Source organism: Lemur catta, chromosome 12 (assembly GCF_020740605.2).
Source record: "Lemur catta isolate mLemCat1 chromosome 12, mLemCat1.pri, whole genome shotgun sequence".
Classification (NCBI taxonomy): Eukaryota; Metazoa; Chordata; class Mammalia; order Primates; family Lemuridae; genus Lemur; species Lemur catta.
Window position 1 is genome coordinate 20,857,418 of NC_059139.1, and position 19,113 is coordinate 20,876,530.

The following is a 19,113-nucleotide window of genomic DNA, read 5'->3' on the forward strand; positions in this document are numbered from 1 at the left end:
TAATTCATAGAAAAAACAGCTTATTGTCAAAAGTTAGAGGTCCACCTTGCCTTTGGGAGCCCTGCAGGCCACATATTTTCTCAAAAATGAAATAATAAAGAGAAGAATAATGATTCTTATGCATATAATTTGCCTTTGCTTTTGTGCAGGCAGGTCAGTGAAGCAGGAGGCTACCTGTCTTCTTTTTGCCTCAGTTTCCTCATCTGTAAAATAGAGAGGATGATAGTACCCACATTATGGGGTCTTGTGAGTATTAAATGTATTTATACATATCAAGTGCTTAACAAATAGAGCTTTTATTATTATTAATATGTGCTTAATAAATGATAGCAATTTTATTCTATTACCATGAGTGCTCTGATGGACATTTTCCTATAAATAATTTTTATGATGTTGCTGGCACTAGAGAGCTATAAACCCTCAGGTTCACCTAAGCTACTTTTCAATCTGAAGAGATTCAAGAAATATCAACAATGTCAAACTTTTTTCTTTTACCAGTGCTGACTCTGTCATGCTTGTGCATGTCCGGCTCATGCTTTGCTGTGACCTGCTGTCCCACACCCACATAACATCAGGTTTATTATGCCACACTGGTATAATATTATTTATTTTGCCTCCACAGTTGATTGTAGGTGTTAAAAAATAAGTGTGAAAGGGAAGGAATAAAAACTTACTTCTTATTTCCGCAGCGCCACGTATCTGGGAGCTGAAAATTGCAGTTCCATGGTTATTCTAAGGCAATTACCTCAACTGTACTTTTCTTTCTCTCTCACATTTCAATGGAACACATGTCCAAAGGGCCTTCTTCTCCTTTAACGGTCTTGACATTGTCACATTATACCCAAGTGCAAAACTATGACAATACCTCTTGCCCCGGCTGCCAACTGTAACACGTAGGGACACATCGAGGTTGTAAAGGGAGAATGGCCTCTTTATGGTGACTGGCTTGGAATCATAAATATTTTTATTTCTTCTGTAGGAGATGGCTCATGGAAGAGAGGAGACAAACACGACTTTGAAGCTAAGCAGGCGTACTCGTCCCTTCAAACAGTCACCCTACTGAGGACAGTGAAACCTGAGTTTGAGAAGTTTTCCATGGAAGTGAAAAGTTCTGTTGAGAAACAAGGACTCAATGAGGAGGATTACGTAAGTCCTTGATTATGAGCCTAGACCTTCAGGATCCTGCAAACAGTCTTCTAATTAAATCAGAGGTGACAGAGTGTCCCATTCTGAGCCATTCAAAAATTCCTAGATTCAGGTCTGAATGTCACTGCTGCCTTCTGTGTGTTTTTTCTCTGGTCAGTTTTCCTCCCTCCCTCCCCAGCCATACCCCCATCACCCCCACCCTTCGCTTACACTTTCTCAACTGCTACAGGAAGGAAAATCGCTTTTTGTGGGCACTTGTGGTAATGCTGAGCAGAATGTCTGTAGACTTCCATCATGTATTTGGCTAGGAGGGTTTTGGGGTAGAAGGTGAATGAAGTAGTGCCAAAGTTTTGCATGCCTAATTTTTCCAAAGCTTGGTGGTAGAAGATATTTGGGGTTTTAGGAGGCTCTTTCTTTTGGCAATCTGTCTTAGCTTTCTGGCCAGTCTGCTTCTCTCTTGTGGATGAGGTTGTTGCCCTCTTGTGCTGTAAGCTGCTTCTACTCAAGTGTTCCAGGGGTTCCCACTCCCTTAGTGCTGTTGTGGCTAGTGCATTTTCTAAGAGTGGACTGGAGTCGAAAGCTTAGACTAGGCTAAGGATTAAGCGGAAGGACACATCTAAGAGGTGGCTTCTGACCACACTTCATTTGGTGCCATCATTTCGGCTGCCTCTGGCACGCTTTGCTGTGTGGCTATTGTGTCACTCCTGCAAGTCATTTCTCAGATCAGAGTGAACTGTGGGCCTCTGGTGCCAGTGGGGTAGGTGTTTGGTTTTCAAAACTGTTCACTCTGCAGTGTCCAAAACAGATAAGGAGCACTTTCTTAATGACAGCCATATGGCTGGAGGGTCCCTGCCTGAGTTGGATAATGATCAGCTTCATAAGAGACAGTCACTTCCAAACAGATCTTCCGGTTTCTTCACTTGAAGTACCACTAAGTCCTGGCATTGGCCTCAGACAGACCTGCATTCAGAGCCTGGATCTAGCTGTGTGATCTTGAACACAAGCTCAATCTCCCTGATCCAAAGTGCTCCTTCCTATTGGGAGGATTACAGATAATTTACCTGAAGCATTTAGCACTATCCTTGTCAAAAAGTTCAAATAGTACCTCTTTTGTTCTATTGTTACAAGATTATACCTGTCTTTATAGGAATTTCCTATCAAATAACATACAAATGGTCTTATACTTATTAATGTTTTAAATGTTATGTATATATTATACACACATCATTTAAAATTCCTTTTGACTTTCTAAATCAGTGCTGTCCAGTAGATATATAATGTGAGTCACAAATGTGAGCCAAATATGTAATTTAAAATTTCCTATTAGACACATTTAAGAAAGAAAAAGAAAACCCAGGTGAGATTAATTTTGACAATATATTCTATTTAACTCAAATATCAAAAATATTATCATTTCAACATTTAACCAATGTAAAAATTATTTATGAGATTTTTATATTCTTTTTATTGTACAAAGTCTTTGAAATCCAGTGTAATTTTATACTTACAGCATTTGAGCCTTTGTTCAGGTACTTAGTAGCCATGTGTGACTAGTGGCTACCATATTGGACCGTGTGCTCTGAATTATGAAAGAAGTAGGGTTTCTGCAACAGAGCCCAAGTTTAAGGAAATGTATGATAGTCTTGCATTATCCGAATCCTTTGCCTCAGGAATATAAAAGAATACAAAAGGTATTGAACTTCATTCAGTAGTGATGTCAAAGGTGGCCTGTGCCAATATTGAAAACATTGAGCTTTTTTACATATGCCACTGTATATTATTTTACTTTATTAGGCTTACATTAATTGTGTGGTTTAAAAACTCAATAATGGTGCTGTTTTGTCTGACTTTCTCCCTGAGGTTGTTGAAGTTTAACTATTTCAGCATATATTGTCCAACGTAATGATGCTCATTGGGCAAAAGTCAGCATCCCAACACACTACTGGGTAATTCTTCTTGGTCGTCTGTTCCTCTGTGTTCAGAATATTAAATCTTAGTTTAATAGTAGTCTAAGGAAAATCTCATTGGGATGATATACCTACTACAAAGATTCATAACACATTCTAAACCAAATAGTAGCACTTTAGAGATTATTTGTGGCTGTAGATTACAATACTGCTTCTCTGATGATGGGACTGTTAAAACTGACTTTATAAATAAATATAAATAAATACAAATTATAATTTTAAGTGTCAATTAGAACTCATTATAGTAACTTATTCCAGTTCTGGAGCTGTGTCTGTCTTTCATATGTATGTGAGTTTTAGCTGGGCTCTTTTGAGTGCCAGTTGCAGATGTTAGGAGGTCAGTTTAGACAGGTAGGTGTTCATGGTGAGTATTGTGGGAGAGACCTGTGGGAGCCCCAAAGAGCAGGAGCCTGGTGTGGCTGGACCTTGGGGTACTAGATCTTGATCTAGTGTGGCAGGAGATGCTTCAAAAGAGCCTGCAGTCTTCACTCTGGGCTCAGCTCTTCTCTTTTTGCTTCTCTTACTTGTGCTAATGAGTTGTCTTCTCTGATTGCTTAGAACTTTGTTCATGATGCTCATCAACCTCTGCTATTCACCTTGAATCCAGCAATCTTGGTGGACCCTCTTATTGATTCTAAAATTTACTGTGCATTTTCTAAACAACCACACGACCTGGGAATAGTGACAATTTTGCTTCTTTTTAATTCTACTTTTAAGTATGCTTAATTAAAGTGTACTTAAGGAGCTGGGTGTGGTGGTGCGTGCCTGTAGTCCCCGCTACTCAGGGCTGAGACAGGAGGATTGCTTTAGCCCAGGAGTTCAGATCCAGCCTGGGCCACATAGTGAGACCCCATCTCTACATAAATAAATAAATATATAAATAAAATAGTTTTAAAAAGTGTACTTACATATACATACTTAATTAAATTTAAGTATTAAGTATATTGAATTAAGATTAAGTATAATTCATTAAATTACAACTTTAATGGCTCTGACTAGGATCCCAATATAGCATTAAATATAAGCAGTGACAGTGGGCATCTTAACTTTAAAATGAAGAGCATATAACATTTCATATCTGTTCATATCACTACTTAAGCATGATGTTTGCTGTGGGGATTTTGGGAGGGTCTTCATTAGGTTGTGGAAATTCTCTTTAATTCCTTGTTAGTGAACTTTTATTTATTTATTCTGGCAAAATCACACCTTCTGTTAGAATAATTGAAACAAACATAGCACAACAAGCATCAAGGTTTGTATGATGTAGCTTAAAGATAGGCTTTAGAGATAGGTTTTTACTCTAGGCATTTTACATTGTACGCTATCACTGATTCTATTTCATATATGTTAGTATCACATTCATCATATTATCATGTTGTCAGCACCCTTGGAAAGGTTATGATCTTCTCAAAATGCAAGAATTTAAAACTTTAAAATTTTTGCTGGCTATACTGAAGCATTGGGAAAATGGAGTAGCAATGACTTTTTTAGTAAAATTAATATTAATATTAAAATTTTTAATTTACCAAATTTTGATGGATTAATGCAATTTTGTTACTGTAAAATTGGTCTCTTCTTTCTCTCTCTCCATCTTTTGTCGTCTGTTTTTTTTTTCTTTTTAGAGAGAGGGTCTTGCTCAAGCTCAGGCTGGAGTGCAGTGGCATGCAGTGGCTCACAGCAGCCTCGAACTCCTAGGCTCAAGCAATCTTTCCACCTCAGCCTCCTGAGTAGTTGGGATTACAGGTGTGCGCCATCACACCTGGCTCTCTCTTTTTTAATTGACTTTTTAATTGAGACAATTGCAGGTATACATGCACTTTTAAGGTGCAATACAGAGAGATCCCATGTGTACATTGTCCAGTTTTCTCCAGTGGCAACATTTTGGAAAATTATGTATAAGATCTCAATTACTAATTGATATTGACATTAATACATTAATACAATATCCTGAACATACTCAGATTTCCCCAATTTTACTCATACTCACATGTGTATTAAGTTTTGTGCAGTTTTATCACCTGTGTAGATTTGGGTATTTGACTTTTATGAAATATCTTTTCTATATCTGTCGTGATGAGATAATTTTTCTTTATCCTGTTATAAAGTTATAATGTGGTGAGTTGTGTTAACTTAAAAATCACACAATTTATAAATTTAGAAAGGAGAGCTTTATTTCTTAAGAAGGGGATTACAACCTGCAGGTGGGAAGTCCAGCCTCCAGCTGAAAAAACCAAAAGCAAGCACTGTGAGGGAGGAACTTTGGGTGGAACTTTGTAGGCTAGGTTGTCTCAAAGGCTATCGGCAGTCTGTAAGTTAGCTTCTCTGGGTGAAGTGTCCACTCCTGTTTCACTGCACTCGGGTGGGTGGCTAGGTGGTACAGATGTGTGGTGTGATAGAAAATAGGATTGTTTAGGGCTGGTCTATCATTAGGACTGTGGGTATTGCATGTACTATAATTGTCTAGTTATTAGTATACGTATCTTATGACAGTGTCTCCACCCTTCCCATGGGTAGTATAAAAATATTTTTAAAAGTACATTTGGCTGTGCAGAAGCTTTTTAATTTGAAATTTAAAAAAAGAAAAAAAAGTACATTTGGCTGGGCATGGTGGCTCACATCTGTGATCCCAGATAATGGGAGACTGAGGCAGGAGGATCACTTGAGGCTAGGAGTTTGAGACCAGCCTGGGCAACATAGTGAAAACTGGTCTCTACAAAAAATAAAAAAAATTAGCTGGGTGTGGTGGCACATGCCTATAGTTTCAGCTATTCGGGAGCCTGAGGCAGGAACATGGCTTGAGCCCAGGAGTACAAAGTTACAGTGAGCTATGATCGTGCCTCTGCATTCCAGCCAGGGTGACAGAGTGAGACCGCCTCTCTAAAAAAACAACAAAAAAAGAAAGAAACAAAACTGCATTAACTTATCAAAATTTGGTAAATTAAAAATATGGAGTATTAATTTTACTAAAAAATATCATTGCTATCTCTAAACTATATAAAAGTACGTTTGTTTTCTTACTAGTGAACCCAGTGGAAACCTATCTCCTTCTGATACATTATGTTTTAGTGGGGCTTGATGGCCACCACTAGCATAGCAGGGAGTTAAATATGCAGGCTTAGGATTTCACAGACCTGGCTCTGCCTCTTACTAGTCTTATCCTACCATTCTTATCTTGGGCACATTTTGAAAGTTGATGCCTTGGTTTACTGACCATAAGATATGGATAATAATTTTTAACTGACAAAGTTGTTGAAAGAACTCAGGAATTATACATAAATGAAGTTTGACACATGCCAGACACCTAGTATGCAGTGAGTGGATGGTAGCTATCATTTCTCTTTCTTTTGTTTCTCCTCCTCCAGGCTGATGTGTGTGATGCTCCTGTGTACCTAATGCCTCTAGTACTCCCACTCGTCTTCAGATGTAATTCACGTGCTACCTCCTCAGGATGGTCTTTCCTGGCACCGCATACTACCTCCTAGCACCCTGCTCCCTTCCACCATAGCGCACCTCTCAGTGTAATTGCACAGGCACCTGTGGGACTTCCTAATTAACTTTGGTCTCTTCCACCAGACTGTGAATGCTGCAAGAGCACGAACCATGCTTGTTTCTGCTCACTCTTGCATTCTCTGTGTTTGTGGCACATAAAAATACCTATTATTATGCTTATTATTTCTGTTGTTATTGAATCCAAAGGACACTGACTCCACCCAGCTCCCTGTACAGTGGTGGAAACTGAGGCTCAGGGAGGTGGGGTGATACTGGGGGAGAGTAGTGGGGTTTTGCAGTGAGGGTACTGAAGACAACCTGGAGATCATCAGAAATCTAAAGTTAGAAGTAAGGCCCCGCTGGAGAGGCCCTCAAGTGTCAGTGGAGCTGCAGGCATGGCTCAGGCAAGTTGCTGCCAAGTGCCTGTCTGGCCTTCCCTGGTGGTTTTTATTGGGTCACCCACATGTGCAGTGGTTCTCACTCAAGGGCATCTTAATGGAGGTGCTTGGCCTCTGCCACGCGAGCGGTTCCAATTGCAGAGCGCTGGTATTTGGTTTTAGAATGCGCTGTGCAGTAGCCAAGCCGAGATTAGTTGCATCTTCTGACTCCTGGGTCAGTGACTTTCTTTTTCCACTACATCAGTCTGACCTTTGTATAATAACAGCAATGTGCCCCATGAGGGTCAGACCCATGACCCGAGGATTACGTGTCTCAGGCGCTGCAAGTGAGCCTGGCAGGCAGCTCGGTCGGGCTGGAGTATTTCCTTCCCTGCTCTGCACCTCACCTACCCAAATACACACTTTGAAGATATCAGATTCTCTTTACTCTCTCACACACCTGACAAAGTCTGGCTAGGACTTGGTCTCCTCTTCAACCACAGTGACCTGTTTTTCGTGTTTTTTCTGAAGTGTAAACTGTCATGGCCCTGATCATCAGATGCAGCCTAGTGAGTGTCTCAGGGAGCATGGCTGTGAGCGTGATCCTGGACAGTGAGTGGTCCCAGCTGGGATGCGATGCACACTCCCTCAAAATACTTAAGCAGGTATATAAATATCCACGGCCGTGAAATCTGGGGGCCCATGAGAGCTCACTAGAGCTCACTAGAGCATGCACGTGAAACACCATGCACCTTTGTGTAAAGCACTCTGACATGCTAATGGTGATCACTGAAGTGTGGACAGTTCATCTTGTAGTGGATCAAATATGGTACATATGTGAAAATATCTTTTTCTAGAGAAATGAGATCAAAGTGGGTTCACTTAGTTCTTCTTTAGTAGGAGGCGTCTTTCAAATTCATCCATGTTTTCCTGATCTCTTTATGTGGATGAGGGTTTCTTGACGTAGAGCGCATTAACTCTTTATAATTATGTACAAGATTTTGTAAGTACATATTTGTGTACTTTGGAGAGAGGGGTCAGTAATTACCATCTGATTCTTAATGAGGTCAGTGTAGTAAAAAGCTAAGAGTCACTGAGCTAGACCATGGCTGGTCAGTGTACCATTTGCTCAGTTGTCCTGAGCCCTGTTTATCACATGGATAGGATACTACAGCATGTACATGCAGGGTTGCATTGAAAAATCACTCCCTTGGAAGAAAATAAAGAAATGCCCAAGTGCTCAAATACTACCTAATCTTACATTCAAAAACCATTAGTTTTATTTCTGAGATGAAAGAGATATTTATTCATTTGTTCATTCATTTATTCTGGACTAGGGAGATAATTCAGTGTTTCCATTTCTCAGTGTCTTTGCATTATGCCTTTAAAAGGTAGACTTAAATTTTTCCTTGCTACGGTTTCTCATGTTAGACTGAGCCAACCCTGGAGACACTTTTTCCCCTCTGGCAGCCTCTCTGGCTTCTCTGCCCTGTGAATCCCACACTTGGCCTTGACCCATTTCCCTGTTGTGTTTGGCACTTTTGAGACCTATTCACTGGATGTCCTTTAACAGTTGGTTCAGCCCTGGGGTGAAGCTCACCTTCTTTCCATGATATTTTTATTGTTGAAATCAAAAAGATACATGACTTTTTAGATTGAAAGGGCCCAAAACGACGAGTGAAAAAAACCCCACACTGAGTTAAAAACAAATTCATAGTACTAAAGAATTATAGACAGACATGAATCTCCTGATCTTTTCTACTCCTGACTCCCATTCCTTAGAAGCAATCATCATTAATGTTTTATCTGCTTTTCTGCTGTTCCCCTCCATATTTCTAAAATAGATTATGTATATTGCTATTTTTGATATGATCTCTTGATTTCCTAAAATGGAAAAAGATTTAGCTCTTTTTTCCTCTGGCAATAGTTCCTTTTCCTCCCACCCTCTCAATATTTTGTAGCATAGTTTCTGTTTAAAAATACATTCACAAAATGAAATTTGAAGAAAAGCTAAAAATGTATTCAGAGGTTTTATTATTATGACCATATAATTATTTACAGTAGAATCATATATGGTATTCTATGATTACATATCTTTCCTGTATAGCTTTTTGTTTTCTCTGGTGTTAATAATTGCCTTGGTGTTTTTTTTTTTTTTTTGAGACAGGGTCTTACTCTGTCACCCAGACTAGAGTGCAGTGGCATGATCATAGCTCACTGCAACCTTAAACTCCTGGGCTTAAGTGATCCTCCTGCCTCAGCCTCATGAGTAGCTGGGACTACAGGCGTGCACCACCATGCCCAGCTAATTTTTTTCCATTTTTTGTAGAGGTGGGGTCTTGCTCTCGCTTAGGCTGGTCTTGAACTCCTGACTCAAGCAATCCTCCTGACTTGGCCTCTTTGAGTGCTACAATTACAGGTTTGGGTTACTGTGCCTGGCCTTGCCATGGTTTCTTATTTGCTTCCATGTAGTTCTATTTCATTTTAATTTCCTCAGTCAAACATTTTAGATAATGATGCTAATTTTTTTGAACCTTTGTCATCCAGCTCCAATCTAGAATAATTTCTTCCATCAGTATCAAACTGGAACTGTCCTTCAGTTCTGTCTTATACTGTATCCCTTTGATTTGATATCAGATCTCCTTCTTTCTTAAATTTCACCTTAGTTTTGAAGAAGAGGACATGAGTGTAAAATATTTTGATACTTTAAGTATCAGAAAACATGTTGTTTTATTCTTATATTTAATTGACAATTTAGCTGGGTATAAAATGTTAGTTTGAATATTATTTTCCCTTAAAATTTTGATGCCATCGCTCTATTGTTTTGTAGCTTTTGCTATTGCCATTCTGATTCTTCACCTTTTTCATGCTTTTTCTCTGTATTATTGATTGTATATGTCAGGATTTAGTCAGGAAAATAGAGCCTATGCCAGGTACTTCAACAGGAATTTAATAGAAGGATTAACTTTAAAGGGTAAAATGGAAGAGTAAGGAAAGCCAGAGATTAACAACAGCAAGAAGCCATTACCACCCCTACAGCTGGAAGGACCAGGGAAGAGGTAGCTTTCCCAGGACTCAAAAGTTAGGGCTGCCTATGAAAGCTAGAAGCATAGAGTAAATGCAGTTTCTTCTAGAGATGCTAGCCAGGACAAAGAGAGAGAGTGAGAAATACCCTGGCTTTCACCTTACTTCTGACTCTACTCTCCCACCAGTGCTTCTTGTTGGCTGAACCAACCAGAAGTCAGCTGACAGGGAAATGCACCTGGAGGAGTCATCCTCCTGTGATGTAGAGCAGAGCCAAGCAGTTGAAATGAGGGGAATGAATTCAAAATGAAATAGGCAGACAATTGGGCTCATTGGTGTTCTGAGATTTCACAATGATGTGTCTCGGTGTGGGTGTTTTTATGTCTTTGTGCTGAGAACTTTTTGTTTGCTTTTTCTGGAACTTTAAAAATTGTATGTTGGCCCTCCTCAGTTGATCCTTTAATTTTCTCTCCTATTTTCCAACTCTACTTTTTTATTTTTCTTTCTGAAGATTGCCTCAGATTTACCTTCCAACTTGTCTACTGAATTTTTAATTTCTGCTATCATTTTTAATTTCTGCTTGCAATTTCCAAGAGCTCTCTCTTGTTCTCTGGGTGCCCCCCTTTTCAAAAATAGCACCTTGACCTTGTTTCCTGAGTGTGATATTTTATCTTTCTGAGTATACCCGTTCATCAGTTATAGAGTACACTTTACTTCATATTTTATCTAAAGTAGAGATTTATTTTATGATTGGTAGCTGTCTTAATTCAATAAGTAGAATTTTTTCTTTCTAAGGGCACCTCAAACAAAGCTGCCTCTCCCAGAGAGAGGGAGTCTTACCTTCAGGACTGCAGACTTATTACTTAAACCTAATTTTCAGTTTTACGCTTTGCCCAGTCTCCATCTGGGTCTGGTACCCTCCTGTTCAGATCGTCTTTGCTTCAACATCTTTAGACAGACAACAAAACTTCTGTCTTCTCCCTGGATGAGAAGGGGCAGTTTCCTCTCTGTGTAAGGTTGGGGAGGAGATCTGACTCAATTTTAAGGTTAAAAAAATGGAAAATTTACATAAAATGATAAATGTTCGTTATACAGACTTTCAACTAATCTCACTATTTTCAGCCACATTGCATCTCCACCTCCAGAGGTAATTAGTGTCTCCAGTTCTTGCGCCCCTGAACTGGAGTGGCTTTGCTTCTTGTTAGAGTTCCCTGCCACCCTCCTGTGCGCACTTTGGTGTCAGTTTCTCAGGTCTATTGAGTCAGTTTTCCCTTTCCATCTTCCCAAATTTTGTTGATGTTTCTCACCTACTATTTCCTTCCTGTACTCTTCAGATTTGTAGGTTTATGCCTTAAAAAATTCACTTATTGTCATTTCAGTGGGGATTTTGGAGGGAATGTGTGTTTAAATGGCTGTGATTTACCCGAAGTCTCTTCTGGATTGTTGGATCTCAATGTCATGCAAGTGCTCAAAAATGATGGTGCCATCTTTTTTCATTGTTGTTGTTGGGGGGGGAAGGGGAATAATCTTGTTATATATAAAGCAAGGGAAAGAGAGAGAGAATGTGTGTGTGAGGAGGGAGTGGCTTCTTTTTCTTTTTCTTTTTCTTTTCTTTTGTTTTTTCTTTTCTGACAGAGTCTTGCTCTGTTGCTCAGGCTAGAGTGCTGTGGCATCAGCCTAGCTCACAGCAACCTCAAACTCCTGGGCTCACGCTATCCTCCTGCCTCAGTCTCCCAAGTAGTTGGGACTACAGGCAGGTACCACCACGCCTGGCTAATTTTTTCTATTTTTAGTAGAGACAGGGTCTTGCTCTTGCTCAGGCTGGTCTCGAACTCTTGAGCTCAATCAATCCTCCCACCCTCGCCTCCCAAAATGTAATGGCTGCTTTTTCTTGATTTACTAGCTTGGTGCTTTCTTTCTTACCCTCACAGACATACCTGACTTCTGCGATTCTTTAAAAGCGATTGTACGCAAACGATATACATTAAAATAATGAATACTAAAAAAAGATTGTTCTTTACAAAAAGGTTTGTCATACAGATATATGGGGCTAAACTGTTCCCTCTAATATAGCTCTTTGCTGGCTTCATTTTAAAAACAATTCTTTTGTACATATCTAGGAATGTTATCTAGGAATCCTATTACCAGTGTAAGTAGAGTTTTAGGTTTTAAAGTAGATTTTTTAAAAGACATGCTGACTTGATTTTAAAGTTGAAAGATGGGATATATACATACAAATAATTAGAGATGTTCACGTCCTGGCAGATTATACGTAATTTATCACAATGCAATTGTAGCAATTTTGCACCCTTTCTAGAATCTGTTAGTACTCTTTTATTGTGAAAAGTTGAAAGACATTTGAGGACATAAACTTGTCAAGAGGGCCCCAATATGGGCTCAGTAACCTTCCAATGTAACCTCGGAGAGCAGAGACCATCTCCCCTGAGATGGATCTTCCCTCTAGTAATATCCAGTGTTGCAGACAGCATCAGTCTAGTGGCAAGGGAGGGAAGGCAGAGTCCAGAGCATGGACTGGCACAGTGGACTTGGGCAGAGAAAGCCCTTGGGCAGGTCCCTTAGCTTCTTAGGGCTTCCTTGGTTATATAACCACCACCTCATAGAACCTTCCCATTCCCAGGGTTCTGTTATTATTATATGTGCTAAAAGTGTTTTTCTAATTTTAGTCTTAGAGGCTGAGTTTCATTGTTATTATCTGGGCATGGAATTTACGTATCCCTTATTGAAAAATCACAGTGTCGTGATCATCACAACCTCGCCTCCCTACCCCAGTTTTAAGAATATTTTGTTACAATAAAGTATTTTACTGCTTGTAACATTACATCAGAAAGTCCTTTTGGAAATTTTCATTACTTCAGAGCTTTAAAATACAAAGGACCAGCTTTTCTTCAGCTCCAAAGTGGTCACCGTTCTATGGCATGTAACTGTTTGTACATGCAAAAGCCACCGTTGTATACACAAATTAAGTAATTGCAATGTTCTGTGTCCAATTTGTGTTTGCAAAGATACAGCTGTAAGTGTAGTTTTGAAAACATAAAATTAGAGCCTAGTTTTTAAGAGTGGATCCGAATTTCTCCAATTAATTTCAGAGGTGGCTTCTTTGAGGGGTTTTGTTCTGTTAAAGAAAGGTATTTTAGTTATAAAGAATGTGTAGAGTACATTTTTAATAAAATAATGTTGCATCCTTAGTCCTTTGGCTTTCAAATTCAGTTTCATACTTCTTAATGCGACCTCTGTTCTTGTCTTGGGGTAGAATTTGGTAAACGCTGTTTTTATTTCTAACCTGGTATTCTGAGCAGGGGGTGATTTTATAACCTTGGATATTTGCTCGTTTGAGGTTGGCGGGCCACCCGTAGCTTGTTTTTTCTCCTTATTTAAAAGTTGAAAATTTAACTAATTAAACAAATACCCAGGCAGTGTCCCATGCACAGCAGCATTGTTGGGGAGGTGGGATGTGTATTTGGGCATTCCCTCCCTCCTGGGTCTCCCTCTGACACTCAAAAATGAAATGGGAGCCTGGGGAATGCATGGTTTATCTAGCCAAGGGATTTGAACAGAGTTTAATAAATAATTGTTAACTAAGCCACACATTACATTTTGGGAAGTACAAAATGTTGAAAAACAATGCTCTAATTTCTAAATGAGGGGGAAGTCCCAGCAGTAAAGCTGTTTACACCAACCTGGATTTTGACGCTAGTTTTGCTCAGAAGCCACGTGGGAGGTGACATTAGCTGAAAAGTCATCAGATCATCAATAAATTCTTGGCCAGACACTTCACTCCCTCTTGTCTTATATAATATCATTTAATTGGAATTGTATACTCCTACTAAAATTTTTAGAAGTTAGCTATTCAGTCAAGCTAATGGGAGAAATAGAATGCCGCTGATGCAAGCCATATTTGCCCCGCTTCCAGCAAGACTATGCACAGCCTGGCCTTTCTGTTCAAACTGCATCAGAATAGAAGGAGAATTCCCCCCTTCCATCCTTTGTCCACACTCCTTTTCTTTAAAGTCAGCCAGGGAACGATTTGTCCGAATAGAAAGGCCCCCTCAAGGCACTGGAGGGCTTTGCTAATTGTATTTGAGAGAATAAAAGCAAACCAAAAGTTGGCTTATAATGACAGAAAAATAATGAGTTCACATGCCAACGTATTAATAAGATTGGTTTTATTAGAAAAACGTACTCAGGCAGACCGAGGCACTGCAAGAAGAATGGCTGATTAAAAGCCATTCATTTTCTCTTGCTAAAGAACCATCAGGTGACTTTCAGGATGCATTTAAATAAAGATGCATTGAAATCTAAAAAATATGCATCACTTTCATTTTCTTGAAATAAAGGGGAAAAGTGCTTTAAATTGTTTATTCCTGCAACTTCTAAGTAGCTTTAGTTGTGTTAGAGTACTTGAAGAACTTGGAAATCTCCTGATTAAAGTGGTTTTTTTGTTTGAATGTAAATAAGTATCCATTTGCTTGTGGTTGCCACATATTGGCAGTTGTCAAAAATGCTACTGAATTGGTGCAACTGAAAGTGTTCAAGGAAGAATCACAGAACCTATGCAAAGGGACTTTTCCAAGCTATAAGCTTCATTTTGTCCTTTTGAAAGACAATCAGTGGTTTTTTTCTATTATGTGTGCTGATGTAATTAATTTCAGTTAGAAAGATATTTTGCAACAATGGTGACAATATACTCAGATATGCATGACTAAAATAACGATGCAGGGTGGAAATATGTTTCACAATTGAAAAGCTAAGCTGTTTTCTTTTTTTTTCCTGCATTGCAGCTCATTTGGCCAACTTCTTCACAGTTGAAACACAACTTAAATTCTTTTTAGAATAGTCAGATCATTTAAAATAGGGACTGTAGACAGATTACTAATTCAGCTTGCAGAAAGAACATGCATCAGCTCTAACAATTATACCCACCAGTGTAAGTGAAGGAGCCTGGGGGAAATTGCAGAGGACAGAAGCTCAGATGGCCTTTTTTCGGCCTTTCTCACCCTTTCCAGTGCCTCTGAGCACCTCAGGGTCTCAGCATCCCTTTCTTCACTTGGTGAAGAACTTGTTTGCACAAAAATGTTAGACATTCAGTAGATTAACGTTACCACGATATTGCATTTAAAGGAGAAACCTGGAAAAGGAAAGCTTAAAGTAAACAAACCTAAAGGTGTTATTTTGCTGTCAGGTAAGGAGACGAAAGTGCCCTCAAATGTCAGGATTTACTCCCATAAGAGAGTCCTGTTCATGAAACATGTCTTTTAGTGAGAGCACCCAATGGCTAGATCATCATGGTACTCTCAGAACTTAAACTTCCCTACATGAAGCTTTGCATTGCACTAATAGAGCAGCAGTAAAATAATTCTGCATTTCAAATAATTTGACAGGACCTAGAGGGCATGCCCAGGTATTCAGCCTTCCAGCTTGGAAGAAGGGAGGCTGACAGGCCTCTGCCAGCTTCCTTGGCCACTGCACTGACTGAGGACTCTGGTGTTTGATGCTGACAGCAGCCACAGGTTTGTAAAGTCTTAGGAAAGAGTTCTGGTTCATGAGGCCTGGCCATTGATGCTGCTCCCCGTGTGGGTAGATGTGGTGGAGGAACCCAAGGTAGTGGTTCAATAAATATTAGTTGATGGGCATTAAAACAATCGATGACCCCAAGGCATGCCACCTTGTGTGCCAGAGACTTTAATCTGTTAAATGGAGAAAACCACACTGAGTTGCTCTTGGAAGTTATGAAAAATGATTGTAAAGGGTTTTTTTTTTTAAGCTTAAGCGCTTGGAGTGATAGTGTCCAAAGAAAACAGCCCCAGCAGCTGAGAGCAGAACATCCCCATGGCCCTGCAAGCAGCGTGTGGTAGCAGTTTTAAGTGACAGCCCTTCTGGGGTCCAGCCAATTGTTAAAAGAGAGGAACTAGAATAATATATTGCTGGGGATTCAACCCTCTAGCTGGTTATAAAATTTGAAAGTGGCTCAAGCTGTAGGAAATTATTTTGGATTAGTCTTTGTCTTCTGATTTCTTTTTCCCCTAGAGTGAACTTGCTTCTTTTATAAAGATCTAAAAGTCTTGCCCGCCTCCTTCGGCTGAGATTTGGAGGTAGGCAGGAGGTGAGCAGAGGCTGTTTTTTTTTTTTTTTTTTTTTTTGTATAATAAATAATTTTGCTGTTGGCCTAAATTTGGAGACCTTTATTAATTATTTCTTTCACTCAGTTGTCTCTATGTGGGATAATTACTAAATCACTGAAGTTGGAAATCTGTGTTTCTATCTTAATGATCTTAAAGAGGTTTAATTTCTTTATTAGTAAATAGTTCTGTGTTAGATTGGCATACCAATTTGCCCACTGTTGTCACATAAATTACATTCATTTCAATCTTAGGTCACTTTCCCTTTTCGGTAGTCGGTGGTGACATATTCATGGTAGCCATATGTCCAAGAATTCCTCGGAGAGAACAGATTTCGGATGGCTCATTTGCCCTGTCAGTGCAAGTTTTTTGCTGACCACTTGACCCTATCTATCACCAGGCATATAGTTGAGCCTGAAGAGGGTTGATGAGCCAACCTGTAGGCACTCCATCCAGCAGTTTCTGAGTTCCTCCTTTAGGTAGAGTATTGTGCTAGGTGCTGTGAGGACAATTCAGCACCTGAGTAGGTGGCCCCTGATGGGTAAAGAGAGATGGGTACAGATGAGCCTCCTAAGTGAGGCAAATGCAGGGAATCCAAGCTTAGAAGTAGAGATGCATTGGACACATTTAGGGAATAGTGAAATAACCCAGCTTGAAAGGAGGGTTTTCTTAGAGAAGTAGTTTGGAAGGATCTCGACCTATCTCTCTCTCTCTCTCTCTCTCTCTCTCTCTCTCTCTCTCTTGACATTTGCTTCTCCCTTGGCTGCCAAAACACAACCATCTCCAAGTTCTGTACCTACATTGCTGTGTCCTTCTTTGCTTCTTTGATGATGACTCATTTCTATTTGCTCCCCAAATATTGGTGTTTCCCAAGGGTCTTCCCTAAACACTCTTTCTGGGCAGCACACCCACTTGCCTGGGTGGGATATTCGACTCTATGTGGGTAACACTCGAATTTGTATCTCTGACTCCAACTTCTCTCCTGAGTAGCAGCCCCCACTTCTAGTTTCCCACTGGCACCTCTGCCTGAATAACACCATATCTACCTACCTCATCCCCTTATTGGGGACGGCTCCATTCAGGGCTCTGCACCTAAGCCCAGAGGGGGAATCAAGGGGATGGAAGCCTAAGTTCAAAGAGCTTGTTCTGTACTCAGAAGAGTGTAAGGCAGCTAGGGGACCAAAGTAAAAAAACAGAATTTCCAAGGATTTTGAAAACAGAGCAGTTTTGATAATAAGGTCTAGGGTTTTGCTAATGACATTAGCATCACATAGGAGATTATAGAAATGAAGACTCTAAGTTCCTCATCTCTCAGGCCTGCTGAATCAGAGTCTGCATTTGCATAAAATCTCCAGGTGCACTGCATGCATGTTAAATTCTGATAAACATTGGTTGAGGGTATGTGCATGAGAGTGAGTTGATGAAATTGAGTGGTGATGAAATTCATCATAATGGTGGTCAAGGAACCTAGAAGTTATGGGATTGAATGAATGGACAGTGCACAGGGACATTGAAGTGGCCCACTATGAATGCAGTAATGTGGGTAGAAAGGAAGAATGTGAGCACTGCCAACCTCCTTAATGCATCCATTATGCCCTGAGTATGAGGGAGGGCCCCTGCATCAGATAACATTATATTTGACATATAAGATTTTTGGTGTCTCATTTCTTTGAGAACAGCCTCTGGTTAGGATTTTTTTCCCCCTTTAAATTCTGCATCTCAGCTCTTAAAAAATTATAGCAGGCCCTTAAATAATGATGAATTGACTTTATCAGCAGTGGATTTAAAGAGATTAAGCACTTTTTCTGGCTTTATGTCAATTTACAATTTTTTCAACAGCCCTAAAGCTGACTTTAATAATCTAGTATCCAATATTACCTTTTTCCCTCTTTGATCCTATTTTCCTTATGGTTAATTAAAAATTGTGTTTGCTAGGGCAAACTTCCTCCTCCTCCTTTTTTTTTTTTTTAAATCCCTTCTGATATGTGGATTACATCTTGGAACTCTTTATACATGCTAGAGAAGTCTTATCAAGTCTTCTAAGAAAGAGGCTTATCTACTTGTTGCTGTTTCCCTAGGTGTGAGTTAGGTGGTTAGGGAGGTACTTGGCTTGATTAACAAAGGAACACTGATGATGAAGGTGCTTGTTTGGAGTCAGGAGACTTGAGTTCTCATTGCAGCTCTGTCCTCTTTGAATGACAGTGGGTGAATCAGGCAACTGTTGTAGGCTTCAGTTTCTCATTTATACAATATCCTGGTTGGACTATGTGAGCTCTAAATTCCTTTTTTTTATTTCAGCATATTATGTGGGTACAAATGTTTAGGTTACAAATATTGCCTTTGCCCCACCGAGTCAGAGCTTCAAGTGTGTCCATCCCCCAGTAAATTCCTTTCAAGTAGTAAAATTTTGTGATTCTGTAATTCTTTTAGGCTACTAAGAATGAGATAATGCATCTACTTAAGACATGTATCCAGGAGTCTGCCTTGTATTGTGGCCAAGGTATTTATTGGGCTCAGGTCATTCCACCTTTCAAAATATTGGGAATATCTTCATGATTCTAAATCAGGATACATCTGCATCCAGAATAATTTGCACAGTTTTGGTACCTTTCTTAAGAAAAACAAGTCTCTTCACTTTAATAGAGAATGTTGGCCCTAAAGGTTTTAAAAAAGAAATAGAGGACCTTTCAGTTGTCCAAGGGAGTGAAACAATTTACTTATGAAATAGGCAAAAAAGATTAGTTTCTTCAAAATATACAATAAGATGTAGTATGATCAAACCTTGTGAAGACCATGGGGCATTTCTTGAAATTTGAAGACTTAACTGAATTCTCAAATTGTAGACCTGAAGGGATACTTTTAGGATAATTACAAGGAATTACTATTCTGCTGATAGTTAGCAAGCATGTGAAACTTTTTTTTGCATAGTTTCCAAAAACTGTTTGAAAGTGGGTTCCAGAATGATTGAGATCA

General features: G+C 39.5%; 1 protein-coding gene across 2 annotated transcripts in view; it reads left to right on the plus strand.

Moving 5' to 3' along the window:
- Positions 1 to 19,113, plus strand: part of NPR3 (natriuretic peptide receptor 3) — a 63,695-nt gene that overhangs the window by 20,799 nt on the left and 23,783 nt on the right. For both annotated transcript variants that reach the window (XM_045565801.1, XM_045565802.1), the window contains exon 3: positions 980 to 1,146. In XM_045565801.1, coding sequence (XP_045421757.1) covers positions 980 to 1,146 — 167 coding nt within the window. The remainder of the gene's footprint in view (positions 1 to 979; positions 1,147 to 19,113) is intronic.